This window comes from Toxorhynchites rutilus, chromosome 2 (assembly GCF_029784135.1).
Source record: "Toxorhynchites rutilus septentrionalis strain SRP chromosome 2, ASM2978413v1, whole genome shotgun sequence".
NCBI classification, from domain to species: domain Eukaryota; kingdom Metazoa; phylum Arthropoda; class Insecta; order Diptera; family Culicidae; genus Toxorhynchites; species Toxorhynchites rutilus.
Genome location: NC_073745.1, coordinates 229125160 through 229145279, shown reverse-complemented (window position 1 = coordinate 229145279; position 20120 = coordinate 229125160). Strand labels below are relative to the sequence as shown.

The following is a 20120-nucleotide window of genomic DNA, read 5'->3' as shown; positions in this document are numbered from 1 at the left end:
TATGCTATTTGGGCGCATCATATACCACCCAAAATATCATATATTCTAATATGCTAATATGCTCTAAATACGATAGTTATACGATTTAATGTTTGCTGGGTTGGCATACTTAGCAGCTAGTTTGTCAATTTCATAATCTCATGTTTACAGTTTTGAGTTAAGTGCAATTGAATGACGAAGTTGAACTAATTTATTTTTGTCACTATATTTATCAGAACGCAAAAGATCGGCAAACAGATAATCTATCATTATTAAAAATTAAAAATAAATAAAAGCAACTGTAATTTTTAATTTTCTTGAAACCGAAAATATTCGAATTTAAAATAATTTTTAACGTAATATTCCAAACATATATGTATTTACATAAATCTATAATAATTATTATAATCATCAAGAACGTTTTCCGCCATTCGTTTGTTTGGTTGTCTGTAGTAAATCGTTTATACGCATGACAATAGTCGTACTAGATGCATGTATAAGTCGTATATTCATCCATCCAATCATCGTGAATACTGTTGCAAGTGGAAAATTAATGTGTGTTCGTTGCTTATGATGCGAACATAAATAACAATATAATACAGTAATTTTAATTTAATACGACATGCCGAGGCACCACTCAGTGTCCCTTTGGAGGCGATTTTGGCCTGTAATTGAACATTGGCGATGTGAGTGATACAGTGTCGACGTTTGGTGGCAACTTTAATGTTGCGCCATAATTTGGGCCCCGAACTCGAAGTTTACAAAAATGTCAAATTGAACGTGTCGCATTACAGGTCTGTCCAATAATCTAAACGTCGCATTAAATGTAACTTACTGTATATATATAAACAATATTTATTCCCAGCTGTTTTGAGTCATCTCGCACAAATTGACAATATCATTCAGTTGTCAGTGCAAGTCTTTCCCACTTTTTTGCTTGAAGTTACTATCCCCTGAAGGTAGACCAATATGCCAAAACCGCCAAAACCAAGATGCTAAACATTGGTGTTTCGTTCTTGACATTTTCAGGACATGACGTGAGACGAGTAGCGAGACGTAACTTTCAGAATTATTTACTTTTTGTTTGGGTGTGTGGTTATGGTTTCATATCAATTCGCTGAGGAAAATAACTGAAGGAAAAAATAAGCATCCTTTGCTCTAACCAATTACTTGTAACGGCGCTTTCCGGATTTTCTGGGTCTGGTAATCTCCTTCCCGGTAAATGCACAGCATTCTCCTCTTCCCTGAGCGAAAACAGTGGAGCCACAATCAGCGTTATTTCTTGTCACCATTGTCATAAGCTGATAGTTCTCTTTTCCCCGCCGATGAGAGCCAAACAGAAGTATATTTTGCTTGGAAAGAAAGGCATTGATTGCGCAGCTAGAAGCGAAAAGATATACTAAAAACATCCTTCGGCACTGTTATGATTCGACAGTTTAACGCGAGCAGCTATTTTGCCAACGAATGCATTTGCCACCAAAAGATACGATTTGTTTTGTAAACAAATTCGTTTTTTCACGAGCAATGGCCGAACAGCAATTTTGACATTGCGGTCCACCTATAGTACAACGACTTGGCCAAAACCAAGGCGCCTAGAAATATATCCTAAGGTGGGTCAACTTACTAAAACCACATTTCAGCCATCTTGGAAGTCTACTCCGTTTTGTTTGTAAACAATACACAATAAGCTTGTGCCCAAGCTCGCTTGTGATCAGTATGTCTCTTTCACGCTTCAAGCAAACGATTCCCCTTCTGGTTCCTTCCGTACTGTTTTCATATACCCCTCCCCTAACCAACATAGTGACGAAACGGCCTCACCTTAGGATATACTTCTAGACGCCTTGGCCAAAACCACTTTGAAGCCCAACGTAAAAAACAGGAAGTGGGTTATATCTATGGTATAACCGCAATGATGACGTAGGACTATCGTTGATTTAGTGATAATTTTTTTGAAATTGAATCTGAATTCATTCTGAATGAATGAATAAATGAATATTTAGGGGACTTCGAAAACGAGAGCGTTACGTTGGAGGTACAAGGTTTTATGCATCCAATATTGGATACGAAAATGTCCTACTGATGGGGAAAAATAATCTTCAGAAGCTTTCCTGCTAATTGCACTTGATTGAAAAATCACAGAACTAAATGTATTTGGTCGCAGTATTATATGTATAGAAAACATTAAAATAAATTCGTTCGCTTGCATGTAGTTTTCAATTCCAAGGGGAACTGGCTGATTATTTTGCAGCAACGACATCTTTCCGGATTCTCTTCGATTCTTCTCGAAATCCACCAGTGTTTAATGCTAGCTCGATAACCACCTGTTGATTGTACTTGATTGAAAAATCACACAATTAATTGTATTTGGTCGCAGTATTAAATGGATAGAAAACATTACAATAAACTCTTCCGCTTGAATGTAATTTTCAAGTCCAAGTGGGACTGGCAGATTATTTTACAGCAACGATCACTTCATTCCGGATTCTTCTCGATAACCAGCGAACGTAAAGAGTTGCACGCGTGTATGCGTGTGGCAGTTGCTTCGATACCTCAAGCGGAACCAATTTTCGATGCTGGTACTCTCTCGGTCGTCTTCTCTTCTCCTTCTGATGGATCGGCATTTCTGCCCTCACTCACAGTTCCAAACAAACTGCATGTCTTTCAGGTCAGGTCAGGCCAGGTAATGAATCCCTCGATCCCTCGCCGTCCAGCTCGTCCAGCACGTTCAGCTCGTTCAATCACGATGTTGTCTTGTCGATGTCCTCATGAAAAATGAATACGTTTCACCACCAGAATATCGCTTATGTATGCTTTTTGTCCGTGATTGAATCGAGAGAAGGTGTGGTTTACGATGGCAATTTGAAAGGCAAACTAGAGGGGAATGAACTCTCTGAGTTTGAAACTTTCGACGACTGAGCAATAATCGATTGAAAATTATATAATTTTCATGATGCGAAACATTTTCCGTTACGCGCATACAATATTGGATACGAAAATATCCTACTGATAGGGAAGAATAATGTTCAGAAACTTTCCTGCTAATTACACTTGATTGAAAAATTACAAAATCAAATGTATTTGGTCGCTGTGTTATATGGTTAGAAAACGTTAAAATAAACTCATTCGCATGAATGTATTTTTCAATTCCCAGGGAACTGGCAGATTAATGTTCAGCAACGATTAGATTTTTCCAGATTTTCCTCGATACTCGAAGCCCACCAGTGGTTAATGCTAACTCGATAACCACCTGTTAATAGCACTTGATTGAAAAATATTTGGTATTTGGTTATATGGTTGAAAAACATTAAAATAAACTCTTTCGCATGAATGTATTTTCAATTCCCAGGGGAACTGGCAGATTATTTTTCAGCAACGATTGGATCTTTCCGGAATTTTCTCGATGCTGAATGGCATCCAAACGAAAATTATTCCGCGCGTGTATGTGTGTGTGTGTGGCGGCTGCTTCGATGTCTTCCCGGGGAACAGTTTTTCGACGCTGATACTCTCTTGGACACCTTCTCTTCTCCTTCTGATCGATCGGCTTTTCTGCCCTCCCTCACAGTTCCAAACAAACTGCATGTCTTTCAGGTCAGGTCAGGCCAGGTAATGAATCCCTCGATCCCTCGATCCCTCGCCGTCCAGCTCATCCAGCACGTTCAGCTCGTTCAATTACGATGTTGCCTAATCGATGTCCTCTCGAAAAAAAAAATGAGTGGGTTATATCTATGATTTAACTTCAAGGTTCACGTGGAACTACCTTAGCTTAGAAATCATTCGTTTGTATTGATTAAATTCTTGATTGAATGAAACAGTTTCCAAATTCAATTGAGTTCAATATATTTGCTCTGTGAGTGAAAAAATGAACAAATGCCGTGTAAAGTCAATTCATTTATTGTGATTGATTGTTCTTCGTTACAAGTAAATTTAATGACGGACCTTTTACGTTTGGTATGATGACTAGAACAAAATATATGTACGGAAGAATTATCAAACGTTTGATGAACCAGCCTAAGGCTGAAAATCTTTCCAATAAAGACAAAAAAAAATTATCGAACGATTATTTTATTTTACATTTCCCTCTGAAGTTTACATCCCAAAAGTGTACATACTTCTCGAATCTCGAATTTGCTTGAAACTGGGAAGTTCTTTCGCTTCTAGTGGCTGCACGATTTTCCCAGGTTCCTAAGTTTAGAAGATCATGTTAGGACAGACATATTCCACTCTGCACAAAGGCAAGCGAGGACAAAAGTACTCGCAGTTTGCATTTATTTGCAGAGCCGATTTCCCCAGAAACCTCGGTTTTGAAGTCTGTGTTAGGGAAACACATTTCAATCGGAGCAAAAATACCCCCGACTTGCATGAATTTGAAATACCGATTTCTCCAGGCACCTTGGTTTAGAAATCTCTATTAGGGAACACATTTCGGTGGGAACAAAAGCTCCCCCTACTTTCGTGTGTTCTTTTTCTTCTTTTTGGCTTTAAGAGGGTTTAAACTTTTCAGTTCACTCGCCTCTAGGCTCTTTCGTGTGTTTGCAATGCCGATTTCGCTGCTTGGTTTTTAAGTCTGTGTTAGGGAACATTTTTCGATGAGAACAAAAGTCCCCCTACTTTCATGTATTTGCAATGCCGATTTCCCCAAGGCTGCTTGGTTTTGATGGCTGTGTTAGGGAAACCGTAAATCAGGCCAATCAAAACGATGCAGTTAGGGCGTTTAGATAACGCCTAATATTTTACAGTTATTCAATTGTTTATCTAATGAAATACAACATTTTGTTAGTTGCGATAGATGCGTAGAAATATTCCCTATCAAGTGATGCAAACATCTCTCCTATCCAGTACGAAATGTTCGAGCTATAAGCATTCGAAATCTTTCATTTTTTCCTGCATGTTCTGTGTTTAGGTTTTCATTTTACCCTCCATATATTCCGGTTAGACGTAGTCCCACGTCAAAATGCGTTTCACCACCAGAATATCGCTTAAGTATGCTTTTTGTGCGTGATTGAATGGAGAGAAGGTGTGGTTTACGATGGCAATTCAGAAGGCAAACTAGAGGGGAATGAACTCTCTGAGTTTGAAACTTTCGGCAACTGAGTATTAAATATAATTTTCACGATGCGAAACATTTTCCGTTGTGTGCGCATACAATATTGGATACGAAAATTTTCTACTCATGGGGAAGAATAATTTTCAGAAGCTTTCCTGTTAATTGCGATTGATTGAAAAACCACAAAACCAAATGTATTTGGTTGCAGTGTTCTATGGATAGAAAACATTAGAATAAACTCTTTCGCATCAATGTATTTTTCAATTCCCAGGGGAACTGGTAGAGTATTTTTCAGCAACGATTAGTTCTTTCCTGATTTTCCTCGATACTCGATGCCCACCAGTGGTTAATTCTAACTCGATAACCACCTGTTAATAGCACTTGATTGAAAAATATTTAGTCGCAGTGTTACATGGATAGAAAACATTAAAATGAACTCTTTTGCATGAATGTATTTTACAGTAACGATTGGATTTTTCCGGAATTTTCTCGATGCTGAATGGCATCCAAACGAAGAGTTCCGCACATGTATGTGTGTGTGTGGCGGCTGCTCCGATCTCTTCCCGGGGAACCGTTTGTGGCACCACTCTCCTCCTGATGGATTCTCTTCTGGCCTAAGGTGCACAAACAGGCTCTTGGTGACACCGTTCATCCGCGCTTTCATGATAAACGAAGAGCTTCACCACAATAGCGACAACATGCTCCAATCGCTGTTCAATTATAACTGAGTGGACTTCCAAGCGACGCTCGTTTATATACCGATTGATGATTTCAATAGCCTGTTTTGAAAGCAATTTTAAGACTATTGAAACAATTTTTTGGATCAAAAAGTAACAAGTATATAACGCGTAGACATTTTATCTTTCGAATGAAGTGTTTATCATACCGGTTCGTTCAGTTGTTTAGGAGCTATTAACGCTCAAAATCTCGGTCTCCGACGTAACGCTTCGGTTTTCGAATATTTGATTTTACACCCCGGTATAGAAATGAAAGACGTAGTCCTACGTCAAAATTACAGGTATATTATGGCGATGCCAAGGTGAATAGAAAGTATTACTAAGGTGAGCCCGTATCTCCAGTAAATTAGCGAGGGGAGTGGTAAGTAGCGAAGAGTGTGTGAGGGGATTGTTTACAAAAAAAAAGTTAGGAAGGGGATTACTGATACATATCGGCATACAAACTGTCACAAGCCATAATCGTATATGTGACAGTGTTATTCTTTCCCATTGAGAGCCGGTTCTTCAACTCTTTCCTCGGTCGATGAATTTTTCAATACAGAAGGTTTTGCCTCCTCACGATTTATTTCACTTTCCTCATTAGAGATACCATTCTCCGATGATAGCGATTATATTCAATTATTTTTGGCGGCTAAATACCAAAACAGAAGGGGTTCATCATATGATCTATGCCGATATGCTGATATTAGCTAGTACAATTTGTCTACAAAATCATATTCAGATCCAAAATAAACGGCTTATCCTAAACGTTTTTCTCACATAAAATAATGACATACAACATTTATTGATTGCTAATATTATTATTTAGCTAATATTATTATTTCTCCTATTTCCACTTGTCCATTCTCCCTTCCTTTCCTATTACATAAGCAGAACTTAGTACCCGTTGAGATAAGATCTTTACAGGAGCTATATACATAGCAAGAAGGCAGTCACTACCAAAAGATATCGTTGCTACATCAACTGGCGATGTAGTTGTAACGACCCACCACATGCACTGTTCCAGACAAGGATAATACCGATGAGTCAATGAAGGAATAAATTATATTTTTTTTATATTGTTCTGTAGTTTTAGCTAATTAGACTTAAGTTAATGATTATGTAGTTATAATATATTCAAATAGTTTAAAAATGTACTGTTTGATGATGGCTCTTTATCCCCTTGAGCCTAATTAAATAAATGAAGGAAAAAAAAGACGGGTGGGTATTGTCGGGGACATAACCGGAGTGACGTAGGACTATACAAAGGGGACAGCTTTTGTTAAATATATATTTTAAATTTATTGTTTTATTTCTTCTCCTATGTGAATACCTACATATCTACCTGAAAAATGGATTAGTTTACTGTTTACTCTTTATGAACATGTTGATGGTTCTGAAAAGAACCTTTGGTGTTGTGTTTTTGTTATCACTCGATATTCCTATCTTGTTCGGTTAAACCTTCCTGTTTAGCTATTGCGTTTGCCACTCGCCACAGCTTTCACAGTTGGAAAATTTCTTCCCATCCAGCTTTGTGACATGTTGTACAGTAAATTACATTCAATGCGACGTGCCGAAGCGCCACTCAGTGTCGCATTGGAGGCGATTTTAACCTGTAATTGAACATTTGCGATGACAGTAGTATAGTGTCGACTTTCAATGTGGGGTCATAATTTGGATCTCTATGTTTACAAAAATGTCCAACTAAATAAGTCGCATTACATGTCCGTCCAATTAGCTAAATGTCGAACTAATAGTAAATTACTGTACTTTCAATAATCAGGAAAGTCCCCCACTATCAATAAGCTCAGAACAACTGCCAAATTCACATACTCATCATATCCTGGCGAACAAATTATGAAAAAATCAATTTGTGTTTTATTATTATATTGGATATTGTTTTAGAAAGCATTGAACTGTATTTCCTAAACTCTTTTTTGGAAGGTTTAATGACCCTGAAAAGCGCCTTGTTTTATGGAATGGTTCCAATTTAGAAAACTTAGTACTCGTGGTTTTGAAAAAAAAACCATTTCGAACGCCCTTGATGCTGCCTTGTTCTGGATTTGCCACCAAAGCAGTTTGTATAAAGAACAAACTTTTTTCTTCTGCTACCTGATGCCGTTTTGCGATTGCGTTTGCCACTCGCCACTCGCTGCAACTGCCTGTTGTTGTTTTGATGTCCACCGAACCGAATGTGTTCTGTTCCGAATGCGGGTTTTCTTATCGTCGCGAGCAGCTTTACCAGCCAACTCGATCACTTCGGCGGCCGAAACTATATAACGCCGGCTGGTGCACTGATACTAACGCGCTCGACCTAGCTTCCCTTGCTAAGCAATTGGCGGATACACCTGCAGTTCGCACACCTGCACGGTTCGAGTGGGACTTTGCCTTTCCCTTAATTTGTCCTCCTTTGTTACGTCCACGCTGCCGATGCCGTACAACCACACGGGTTTACGGTTTGAAAGAAAATAAGATATTTTTTTGGGGTCCGCGCGTTTTATACTCTAGCGGTACACACTCACAGGATAGAGACAAATCGGCAGACTCAGCCAGAGGGGCGAGTCCAACGAGACGAACGAATGAGCGTTAAAAGGGAGCGATGGCAAAAAAATACATTCATTACGATTTGTTCGCTCGTTGGATTCACATGCAAGCTAAAAAGGGTCCTTTTTATCCCCATCTTGTTCGGCTAAACCTTTCTGTTTAGCGATTGCGTTTGCCACTCGCCACAGCTTTCACAGTTGGAAAATTTCTTCCCATCCAGCTTTGTGACATGTTGTACAGTAAATTACATTCAATGCGACGTGCCGAAGCGCCACTCAGTGTCGCATTGGAGGCGATTTTAACCTGTAATTGAACATTTGCGATGACAGTGGTACAGTGTCGACTTTCAATGTGGGGTCATAATTTGGATCTCTATGTTTACAAAAATGTCCAACTAAATAAGTCGCATTACATGTCCGTCCAATTAGCTAAATGTCGAACTAATAGTAAATTACTGTACTTTCAATAATCAGGAAAGTCCCCAACTATCAATAAGCTCAGAACAACTGCCAAATTCACATACTCATCAGATCCTGGCAAACAAATTATGAAAAAATCAATTTGTGTTTTATTATTATTTTGGATAATGTTTTAGAAAACATTGAACTGTATTTCCTAAACTCTTTTTTGGAAGGTTTAATGGCCCTGAAAAGCGCCTTGTTTTATCAAATGGTTCCAATTCAGAAAACTTAGTACTTAGTAGCCGCCTTGTTCTGGATTTGCCACCAAAGCAGTTTGTATAAAGAACAAACTTTTTTCTTATGCTACCTGATGCCGTTTTGCGATTGCGTTTGCCATTCGCCACTCACTGAAACTGCCTGTTGTCTTGATGTCCACCGAACCGAATGTGTTCTGTTCCGAATGCGGGTTTTCTTATCGTCGCGAGCAGCTTTGCCAGCTAACTCGATCACTTCGGTGGCCGAAACTATATAAGGCCGGCTAGGTGGACTGGTGCACTGGTACTAACGCGCTCGGCCTAGCTACCCTTGCGGGGAACTTCAGATCAACACGGTTCGAGCGGGATTTTGCCTTTCCCTTCACTTTTCCTCCTTTACCATGTCCAGACATGGCTGGTTGGGTTGGTTTGTTGATGTGTTGTGATGCGAACCGATGTGGTGTACGGTTTAAATGAGAATGATCGTTACGGCAGCGGAGCGGGGATTTTTAAGCTGACTGGCTGGCTCGAGAATTACGCATGTGTGAGACTGCGACCAATGTTTCGTTCATTTTTTTCTTTTTCCTTTCCAATCGTGCTTCATTCTATTTCGCTGCTACTCTGGTTGCCCGTTTTGGTCGGTACGATTTGAGGAGCACAAAATGGACCAATCAAAAATGGGCACATAGTGCATTTTGACAATGCTTGATATTTCACAATTATTCAATTATTTATCTAAAGAAAAATGAAATGTTTTTCGTTATGATAGATGCGTAGTTATATTTCCTATCAATTGATGCAAAAACCTTTGCGATCTATTGAGAAATGCTCGAGTTATAAGCGTTCCAAATCTTGCATTTTTTCCTACTTGTTCAGTGCCTAGATTTCCATTTCACCCCCTATATCTTCCGGTTAGACGTAGTCCTACGTCAAAAAACATTGATTGATTACAAAACCTAAAATAGATATTACATTAACATCGAACCCATTGATCCCTCTTGATTTAAAAAAGTGTAATCACATCCTCCAGAGCAATCCGAGCATTAGACGGTTTGCGCACCAACTCCTGTATCAAATTCCCAGCACCCTCACTCTCATCATATCTAGCTTCGGTCGTTTCTGACTCGAACGGAGGAAAACCGAGACAAAACTCGACGCACATAATGCCCAAACACGGTACTTTTCATACCTTAAGTTGTACAGCTTGCAATAAACTAGAGAGATTATCCTTTACTGGTGGATCCGTTGATAGGCAAAACATCCATTCCCAGTATAATACACGCAGTCTCATTCGTAGTCATCGGCGTCACTACCAGAGAGTGAATGGCAACATTCAGTATCACTATGCAAAAACATGCTTTGCATGTTTTTACACGATGCGTTCGTGAACCTATTGAACCAAAATGGTAACGGTAACGGTATTGAATTAAAGAGACTTTAAACTCAGAGAGTTCATTCGTCTCTAACCCGAAATGGTGAATTGAAACTTGTTCCATATACATATAGGGAACGTAATTTATTAGCGATACTTATTTTTATTTCACACAATGTGCCGAGAACACAGGTTAGTATCATGCATTTGTTTTTATAGAATAAAATAATTTAGAGTTATGTTTCTTCCATTAGGAACTTCTGGTGGAAGTAAAATCGAAAAAAATCAAGAGATCGATAATATTCAAAAGCTTCCTAAAAATATCCATGAGAAGATGGAACTGAAGGCACATTTTATAGGTGATTTGTGAGTGACCTCTATTTTGAGAACGACCGAATAGTTGATAAAATAATAATTTTAATGAAATAAATAAGTTAATAAAATAATTATTTAATTATTTTATAGTTACATTGTTCTTATTGTAATTATTTCATGTCTACGTTGTTTGTTTCGTCCATAGTTACTGTATTGCTAAACAAGAACATAATATATTCAACGCATTCTTGGAATGAAAGTTCCTGTAATTGAAGATTGTGAAAGGTTGAACAGAACGTTATTTTCCCAATTATTACCTTCAGCATTATCTCTGGAATTATAAGGGTTCGATGATGTTTCTAGCTCGGCCTAGCTACCCTTGAATTTTCATGGATTATTTATTTTTCTTCAGCCCGGTTTTTATAAGTCTAATTTGCAACCTATTGTGCTCCAGAGATTCGTTTTGGTTTTGCAGCAGATTTAATTTGTTCTGTTTGGGAATATCTCCCAAGCATCGATATTCATAATGCAGCTCGTAGTGTGTAAAACAATCTTTACGGTCCGAGTCAACAGAGAACAAATCTTTCAGTTTTCGGCAAATTTCAGGTTGCAAATGTTTTGTTTTGACGTAGAACTACGTCTTTCATTAAGGGCGTCAAATCAGAAAACAGGTCACGTTTTTATGAAATAAAGTTAACGTTAATAACTATTTTTGCCGCGAACGGATTTTGGCGATTTACATACTAAACGAATCGGAAATTCCGTAAGATTTGTTTAATATGCCATACATTAGAATCCCCTGGTTAGTAAATGGTTAAAATTCCTGAAAACTTCAGATGTTTCTATTTTCCCATACATTTGTTCTGTTCATTTGAGTGCTTTCCCGAACAGAGCTATCAATAACGAGCAACTTATCGACGACCAACGGAGGGGAAATCGTAGGATTTAAAGTCTCCGTGAACAAAGGAAAAGAAGAAGAATGAAGGGGAATACTTGCCTAGAGTATAAACAGTGGATCTCGCTGAGGCAAACTTTCATTCGGCATCGGACTGTTGAGTAATCCAGTTCACTTTGCTCTCGCTGCGCTTCGATCTAAGATTGGACCCCACCAGTGGTAATCCAACTAGGAAATCGTCGTTTGATTTTTCTGTTCGTTTTTCGCGTTATTCGTATCGTGTGTTCTTCTTTCCGCGTCATAAATTGGACGCTTCGCGTAGTGTGCGATGAGCAAGAAGAAGAGGAAGGCAGGCTCGAGCCCTGCAAAAAACGAACGCATTGCCAGGGGCAATAAAATTACGAGGTAAGCGTCATCTAATGATGCACGCGATGTTGATGCAGTGAAAAACGCTCGCACTGAACCGAGCCTTCGCGAATGTGACACCGCACCGAACAACAGCGAAGTAGGCGATTTCGGCGTGTCGGTCGAACATGTAAACGCCCAGGCAGCAACCAAAATCAAGTTCCCCTCGCTGGTGGTGATGGCGGTCGCTCTTGACAAACTCATCAGCGAATTCGCATTGATGGGTGTTACAGCAGAGTACAAGCTGTGTGGCATAATTCAGTCTTTTTCCAAGCAGTTAACATTGTTTATTTTCCGTCTTCATAAGGGCTTCGTTGGTGCGTTTGAGAATGCATCAATGCATTAAACTGACGTTATGGCGAAGCAGACGTTAAGGTTGTGCACCAAAAAATTATTTGGGAATACCAAGCATCTTGAATGTCTTACTGGAATGTTATAAGTTATTTAGGTTCGCGTGCCAGTCACAAAACTGCCTTAAACTAGGATTGCATTTGTGCTAATTTTGATCATAATGAAGCATTGCTACTGTTTTCGAGGTTGTTATTAAAAAAAAGAGTTTATTTCACTTGTTTAGTCATCAAGAAAATAAATGTTCTGGAATTTTGTATGTGATTAGGTTTTGCTTGCCAGTAGCAAAACTTCCTCCTCTAAGGGTGACAGCTGCGCTTCTCTCGAGCATGAGAAAGTAATGCAACTCTTTTCGAGGTCAGTAATATTAACAGAAGCGTTTCTTTTGAGAATAGCGCAAAATGATGAGAAATGTTTATATTGCTAGTAGTTTCAAGCCACCAATGTATGGCTCTGTATGCATGCTATGGTGAACGCTTGTTTGGCGCTTGGTTTACGCTTAGTTTGTACGAACGATATCTAGAGGTGCGATTCCTTTGAAGCAATATTAAATAACATGTAGCATGATATTTGATACTTGCAAGTGTTGTCATTGTTGTTGTTTACATGCGGTGCCAAAGATATATTGATGTAGTTATGAGATATGGAATAATGGTGCTGCTGCAACATGTATATAATCGACTGTAGCCGAGTCTATGTCAATTTCGAAAAAGGCCACCGGAATAGCCTTCGAGGTAAATTTTCAATGCATTGACATGAAATAAATTGTGACATACGATTGTTTTGCGAGGGCAAGAATGAATCATCAATCAATTATCGTCAACTGATTCTACAATGAAAAAATCATTTCAGAGATTATTCTACTAAGCAGTTGTTTCTAAAATTTCACAGCATTATAGAATAATATCCGAAGGTATAAACAAGCGACTTATATAGAATAACAGCGTAGTTCTACGTCAACAATGCGGTCGTATCTTGGACACAACCTTCTATAATTTTTTGATCCACAACTGATGTCCATGTCCCAATGCTCAATCGAGTTCAGGCGGATTCCACCTGCGTTCGATATAGATAGGAAGATAAAAGTCCATCCCTCTAATTGACAAAACTTATTATCGTTATATGAACATAAGTCCGCACAATCGTATCCAACTTTTTAATGTAGTGAGACACTATCATAATTCTCTCTTGCTGTACGATGCGACTCTAAAGAAGTGCTTCAAGAACGCTAATACTGTTTTGATAGATGGAATAAAATCTCTGAATAGATGCGCCACTTGATGTGGAACAAGGAGCTGGGATTGACAGGTGGTTCGTTTTCGACAGTATGAGGATGAAGCATGAAAAACGCGAGAGGGGATGAAAAATGATAGCGACTATTTTTTGTTTATAAACAAACCAGGTCTAATTTTTATGCTACAGAGCGTTTTCTGTACACCAACAGTTACCTAAGCTGGGCCGGTTTCTACCGAACCAGCTGTAGTGTCCCATAACCTACACGATCCGTTTAATCTCCTACTGAAGCAACAGTCGCCGGGAAACATGGAGGGATTCCAGGAGGGGCATCTATACGATCGACATTTTTGGTGCGCATAATTCACGAGCTTTCACAATTAAACACGGTAAAAGTTATGACTTTATAGTTATTTTTCCTCGAGTTTAATTCTGTGAAAAAAAAAATAACCGGAATCAACAAAATTTATGAATTTGTTAGATTTTATGAACAAAATGCCCTGATTCTGCACGCTATTTTATCTGTGTGAGAAATTTTCGTGTACGATACAAAGAATCTGACACACCTGTAGTATACGTCAAACCACGTTAGTAATGGCCCACCTGTAGAAATACTAATCACCTTGGTATATAGTTGATTCGACCAAGATGAATAGAAGTATTATTCAAGGCGCCTAGAAGTATATCCTAAGGTGGGCCAACTTGCTAAAACCACCCTTCAGTCATATTGGAAGTCTACTGTGTTTTGTTTGTAAACAAAACACAATACGCTAGTGCCGAAGCTCGCCCGTGATCAGTCGGTCACTTTCACGCTACAGGTAAATTTCCCATCTGCTTTCTTCCGTACTGTTTTCATATACCGCTCACCTAACCAACTTAAGGCTGATTTAGACCAAGGCGCCTAGAAGTATATACTAAGGTGGGCCAACTTGCTAAAACCACTCTTCAGCCATCTTGGAAGTCTACTGTGTTTTGTTTGTAAACAAAACACAATACGCTATTGCCGAAGTTCGCTCGTGATCAGTCTGTCACTTTCACGCTACAGGTAAATTTCCCTTCTGCTTTCTTCCGTACTGTTTTCATATACCGCTCACCTAACCAACTTAAGGCTGATTTAGACCAAGGCGCCTAGAAGTATATACTAAGGTGGGCCAACTTGCTAAAACCACTCTTCAGCCATCTTGGAAGTCTACTGTGTTTTGTTTGTAAACAAAACACAATACGCTATTGCCGAAGGTCGCTCGTGATCAGTCTGTCTCTTTCACGCTACAAGCAAATAATTCCCCTTCTACTTTCTTCCGTGCTGTTTTCATATACCGCTCCCCTAACCAACTTAGTGACGAAACGGCCTCACCTAGTACCATAGACCCGTCTTGATTTAGACGATGCCAGTCAGCGCTCTAGTTGAAGTATCCAGTGAATAGAGAACAGACACTCTGTTCAAGTTAGAGGCCAAATACTTGTTCGATACTGGTACAAGTAACTTGAACAGCGTGTCTGTTCTCTGTTCACTGGATACTTCGACTAGAGCGCTGACTGGCATCGTCTAAATCAGCCTTTAAGGATCGTCGTCTAAATCAGCCTTTAGTGACGAAACGGCCTCACCTTAGGATATACAGATATACGAAACTAGAGATGGGCAAATCAGCTCATCATGGTGAGCGGCTCAGAGCCGTTCAGCTCATATAAGTGAGCTGTTCATTTGGAACAGCTCTTGAGCTCAGTTGAATTTTGCAGTTGTCCACACAATTGCATATGAAACGTAATCACCATGGGACATTGCATAGTGTGCATTTTCTTAATAGACGGAAAGCAAAAAATAAACGAATTTAATTTGTAATTGTACAAAAACTAGAACTGATATGAATTCTAATAATATAATATACAAGAAATACTGAATGCTGAAATCCAACATAGAAGATGCTTAGGATATGCTGAACTTAAACAACAGAAAAACCAGCAGTAGCCAAATAAAATGCCTCCAGGAATATTGGCCGAGACAACGTTTTTTGAAAAAACCATCGAGATATTTTTTTTGCATCCGAGGATATAAAAATAAATCCACTAATAGGTGCAACGAGAAATAATTATTCACGATCACAAAGGTAACAAAAGGACCAGTATCATCAACATTTATGCCGGGTGGTTTTCTGAATTGTTTTGATTCAGCACGCGGAAATAAATGTATGTGTTTCCACAGTAATGTTTAAGTAACAATGTAATATATAAAATTTATTTACAAACATATAATAATGTTTATTATTTTGTTTGGCCATATAAGAAAAATTTAATGATGTAACGAACGATTGAATATCTTCAAAACAAAAACCTTTTTTCCTATCTGGCATCTCTGCTAAAGCTAAAGTACGAAGAGGGATACACGAAAACAAACTGACGTCATGCCATGAAGCGCGGGAGACGAAAAATCCTTTCGCGTCTCGCAATTCACTCTCTGCAGCTTTTGCGCTCCACAGCTATGCAGCTCAACAGCTCAACAGCTCAGCAGCTCAACAGCTCAACAGCTCATCAGCTCAACAGCTCAGCAGCTCATCAGCTCAACAGCTCAACAGTTCAACAGCTCATCAACTCCAGCTCCGTAATGAGCTGATGAGCTGCATTTTTTTGATTGCGAGCCGATCCGAATCCGCTCACTATGATGAAGCGATTCGAATGAACAGCTCATGAGCGGATGGCACATCTCTATACGAAACCCAGCCTAGCAACATAACAGCCACACTTCGCATTTTAACAATCCAAGGTCAGACGATCATCAAACCGCGTGGTCAATACGTAAACGTCTCCCACGAGCGGAATGGAAATATACGAAATCCCGAACCGCGTGATCATCACCCAAACAAATTCCAATGATCCGCTATGGAGAAGACATCGTCAGCAGAATCCGGATACAACACGTCACATCATGAATGGGCACCAGCCAAGAGGACGGATCGGACGATCGAATAGTGCTAAATTAGGAGTTTTAGTTTATCAAAGGTTTAGCGACAGGGAACTAGGTTTAGTTTTAAGATGAACTTGTAAGCTCAAACTTGAAATAATTTTTTTTATAATAATCAGAGTATTAGTTGTAACTGTACTTCTAGGCCCCTTGGACAAAACCACTATGCAGCCCAACGTAAATAACAGGTATATTGCTCCTCGCTTTGTTCATGTAGTGATAGGCAAAGGAAACAGCAAAAAATAATTTCGAGACCATCGATTGAATGCATGTGAATTAGCCGGGGCCGTGTTTTTGGCCAGCTCCTAACCTGAATTATAGACGCTCAGGTTGTAGTCCATTTGATGTTTTTTTTTTTTATATAAATTCGTTTATTTTTACAGGCTCAGTTGCATAAGTTTAAAGGAGCCGAAATCTTAAATATATTTTTAAAACTATATATATGAACAATTTTCTTAAATCTATGGTTAGTAATGTGGGAAACCGATTACTCGCGGTGAACTCGAGATTAGAAGGGTGACATATTTTTCTCAGGAAAAGGAAATTATTACAATGTTGATGATCACACACACTCAATTCTTAAATCTATTCGTACATCTATTGTGAATTTACATTTCATTCTCCTGTTTATAGCAAGCGGACCAATTACTCATAAAGGAAGAAATGGAGGGTCCATTTGATGTTATCCAGGATGCACCGCGTGGAGGCGAACTACCTTACACCCCATATTGATCGTGTAACCAACCAAACCAAACTTTTATCATTCTTTTGAAATATCCATATTAGGGTGCCAACGAATGTATGGAAAAAACACTAAAATTTCAAAAAGTTACCCCATAAAAATGTTCACCTCGAAGAAACACCCTATGCAAAATATCAGCTCAATCAGACTTACGGGAGAGTGGGGCAAAGCGGTCAAAGTTTGCGTTTTTTTGAGAATCGAAAAATCACCCAAGGGGGGAGTAAACAAAATCGGGGTTTAAAAAAAATGGAAACAATGGAAAATTCGGAAAATTGCATTCCCTTATGTTATATATTTACATCGTGAAAGGGCTGTTAGTCCATTTGATGTTTGCGCTAACGAAATTGATCTTTGTTCGAAAGTGGAAATGGATTTTTATGTGAAAAAACGCACTCCTATATCTTATCTACATATATAAAAATGGATTTCTACCTGTCTGTCTGTCTGTCTGTCTGATTCTTATGGACTCGGAAACTACTGAACCGATCGACGTAAAAATTTGAATGTAGGAGATTTTGGGTCCGGGGAAGGTTTTACGATACTTCGAGACTCCTCCCCCTCTCCAAGGGGGGGCTGCCATACAAATGAAACACTAATTTCAACTTAACTCGAGAACTAATCAGGCAAATGGAACCAAATTCAGCGTGTGGAGGTCTAGGGTGCAATAAATGTTTCTATGGTGGATAGACATACCCCCCCCCCCTTGTCTAAGGTGGGGCTGCCATACAAATGAAACACAAGTTTCTGCATTACTCGAGAATTAATCAAGCAAACAAACCCAAATTTGGCATGTGGTGGTATTAGGGTGCAATAAATGTTTCTATGTTGGATAGACACTTTGAATAAAATGGAAAAGTATCTGGATTCAAAAGCATTACGGTTCTTTACTCAAAATAAAACAGATAAACTGGACCAGATACTACCTTGGATAGGAAAAGACAAATGAGAGCGAATGAAAGAGGGAGGAGAAGAATGAGAAACGAGCAGCAGCGTTCTGCGGGGCATAATTCACGTCGGTAGATATTTCCTAAATGAAAACAAATAAAAAGAATATCATTTATTTTGATTATTCTGTAAAACATAACAACAACTTAATGATTATGATATATAGTTCGCACTTCAATAGTTACGGCAAGCAATAACTAACTATAAGGCTAAGCGCAAATTGAGAAGCGTATAGCGCGAGTTACTTGGCGCGATATAGCGCCTGTTTTTGTGGCTAATGAAAACAGATAGAACGGCGCAAATTGGCAAGGTGACGCGAAATGGTGCAGCGCTCGTGAGACACGAGTCGCGCGACGCTGTGGCTAAACCACAGTTTCTCGTGCTGATCGTGCCGGTTGGGATGGTTGTGTTGGTGAACAATCATGTAGCGCCGGGAGTCTGACACTATATGGTTGTGCCGGTCGGGTGGTTGTGTTAGTAAATAAATATATCGCGCAACTCTGTGTGAATCAGACATTGTATGCGAGTTGCACGTTATTTACACCAAACTGCGACTCAATATGCACACCACCACGCTACATTTGTGGCACGCATGAGTCGTGTTGGTAGTCTCGTGTTCGCTTACGAGTGCTATACGCTTCTCAATTTGCGCCTAGCCTAAATGTGTAAACGAAAAATATACTAAATAATAGTAACAGAACTGAAAAATATATTGACACAAAAAGAACTTACTCCTCACTCATGCAGCACTCATAAGCCATTTTACAAATCCGAACAAACTTATCGGTATCCCTGGGAGTGATGGTTGCCGCGATATTTATCGAAAGATCTAGCAAATCCTGGACACACATCGGTGTAGTATTATTGAATCGTGGAGCGGTTCTGTCCTCGCGTGATGCATGTTCCAAATAGGATTTATAGTGTCGCTGTGGCAATCGCGATTCGTTTCCGGCCGAGAAATCCCTTCGATTGAGAACGGATCCGTCGTGGGGAGAAACAATTGATTCCGAAAAGGAAAATTTGCATCCGTAAAACAGGAAAAAATCACTAGCGTGCTTACGAAAATCTATTTCGCAGTCCTGAAGTTTCAACTCGGAGCGGGTTTTTGGAACAAAATTCACGAGCCAGTCTGTGGAAGACGAGAAAATGTTTAAACCGAAGAAAGATACAAGAAATTTAGTAATAGTTTCATTGAATTTGTATGTTTGATTTTTCAGCAGTTCCCTTCTGTATAAGTTGATTTCAGCCCTGCATCCGATTTTTTCAAACTAACACCCCTATTCTGTATTTCGATCGATTCGAAATATTTTGAACGACTTGATAAAATTCCATTCTGTATTCCGTTCGAGTTTTGCATTTTGTTCGATATGTTACTCTTCCAACATTAAATGGGCAAAACGTTCGAAATAAGGAATGCGGGATTATAACTCGAACGAAATGGAAATCCGTCGAAATACTGAATAGGGTTGAATGTTCATATGGTAGCGACTTCGAGTTGTATTACTACTTTGAGTCGTAATACCATCGCGTTTAGACTAAATTTAATTGCGACTAGTTTTAAAAATGGCGACTGTACAATTATTGATCTTCTTTCTCATAAAAACCATGCAATTCATTTGGTTGAATTGATGAGTGTAGGAGATGAGATGAAGTCTGAAAACATAGAAATGTTTTAATAATTAAAATATATAAATGTAAATCGACTATAAAATCCTTCTGTTTCATCTGTTTATAATCTATGGTATAGCTATGACTCTGTGTGCAGGTAAATTCATGGACGCAAGCAAGACGTGAGCAACGTAAATAGAATACCAGGTATACTGCTCTCCAATACAAAGAAGCTAATTTTAAAAACCCTGTCAATTGTCATCGTGGATGGTTTGAAAACTATGTATTTTTTGCATATTTCTTTGCCTACCACTACATTAAAAAAGCGGGGAGTAATATAACTGGTATTCTATTTACGTTGAG

General features: G+C 39.0%; 1 protein-coding gene across 6 annotated transcripts in view; it reads right to left on the bottom strand.

Moving 5' to 3' along the window:
• Window positions 1–20120, bottom strand: part of LOC129771637 (uncharacterized) — a 44633-nt gene that overhangs the window by 7330 nt on the left and 17183 nt on the right. The window contains exons 6-7 of one of the 6 annotated variants that reach the window (XM_055775495.1): window positions 18882–19278; window positions 16204–18231 (exon numbers count right to left, since the gene is read on the bottom strand). The exons of 3 other annotated variants lie outside the window; for them this stretch is intronic. In XM_055775495.1, coding sequence (XP_055631470.1) covers window positions 18213–18231; window positions 18882–19278 — 416 coding nt within the window. In that variant the 3' untranslated portion in view covers window positions 16204–18212. 2 more of the 6 variants (XM_055775497.1, XR_008742433.1) reach the window with 2 other exon arrangements.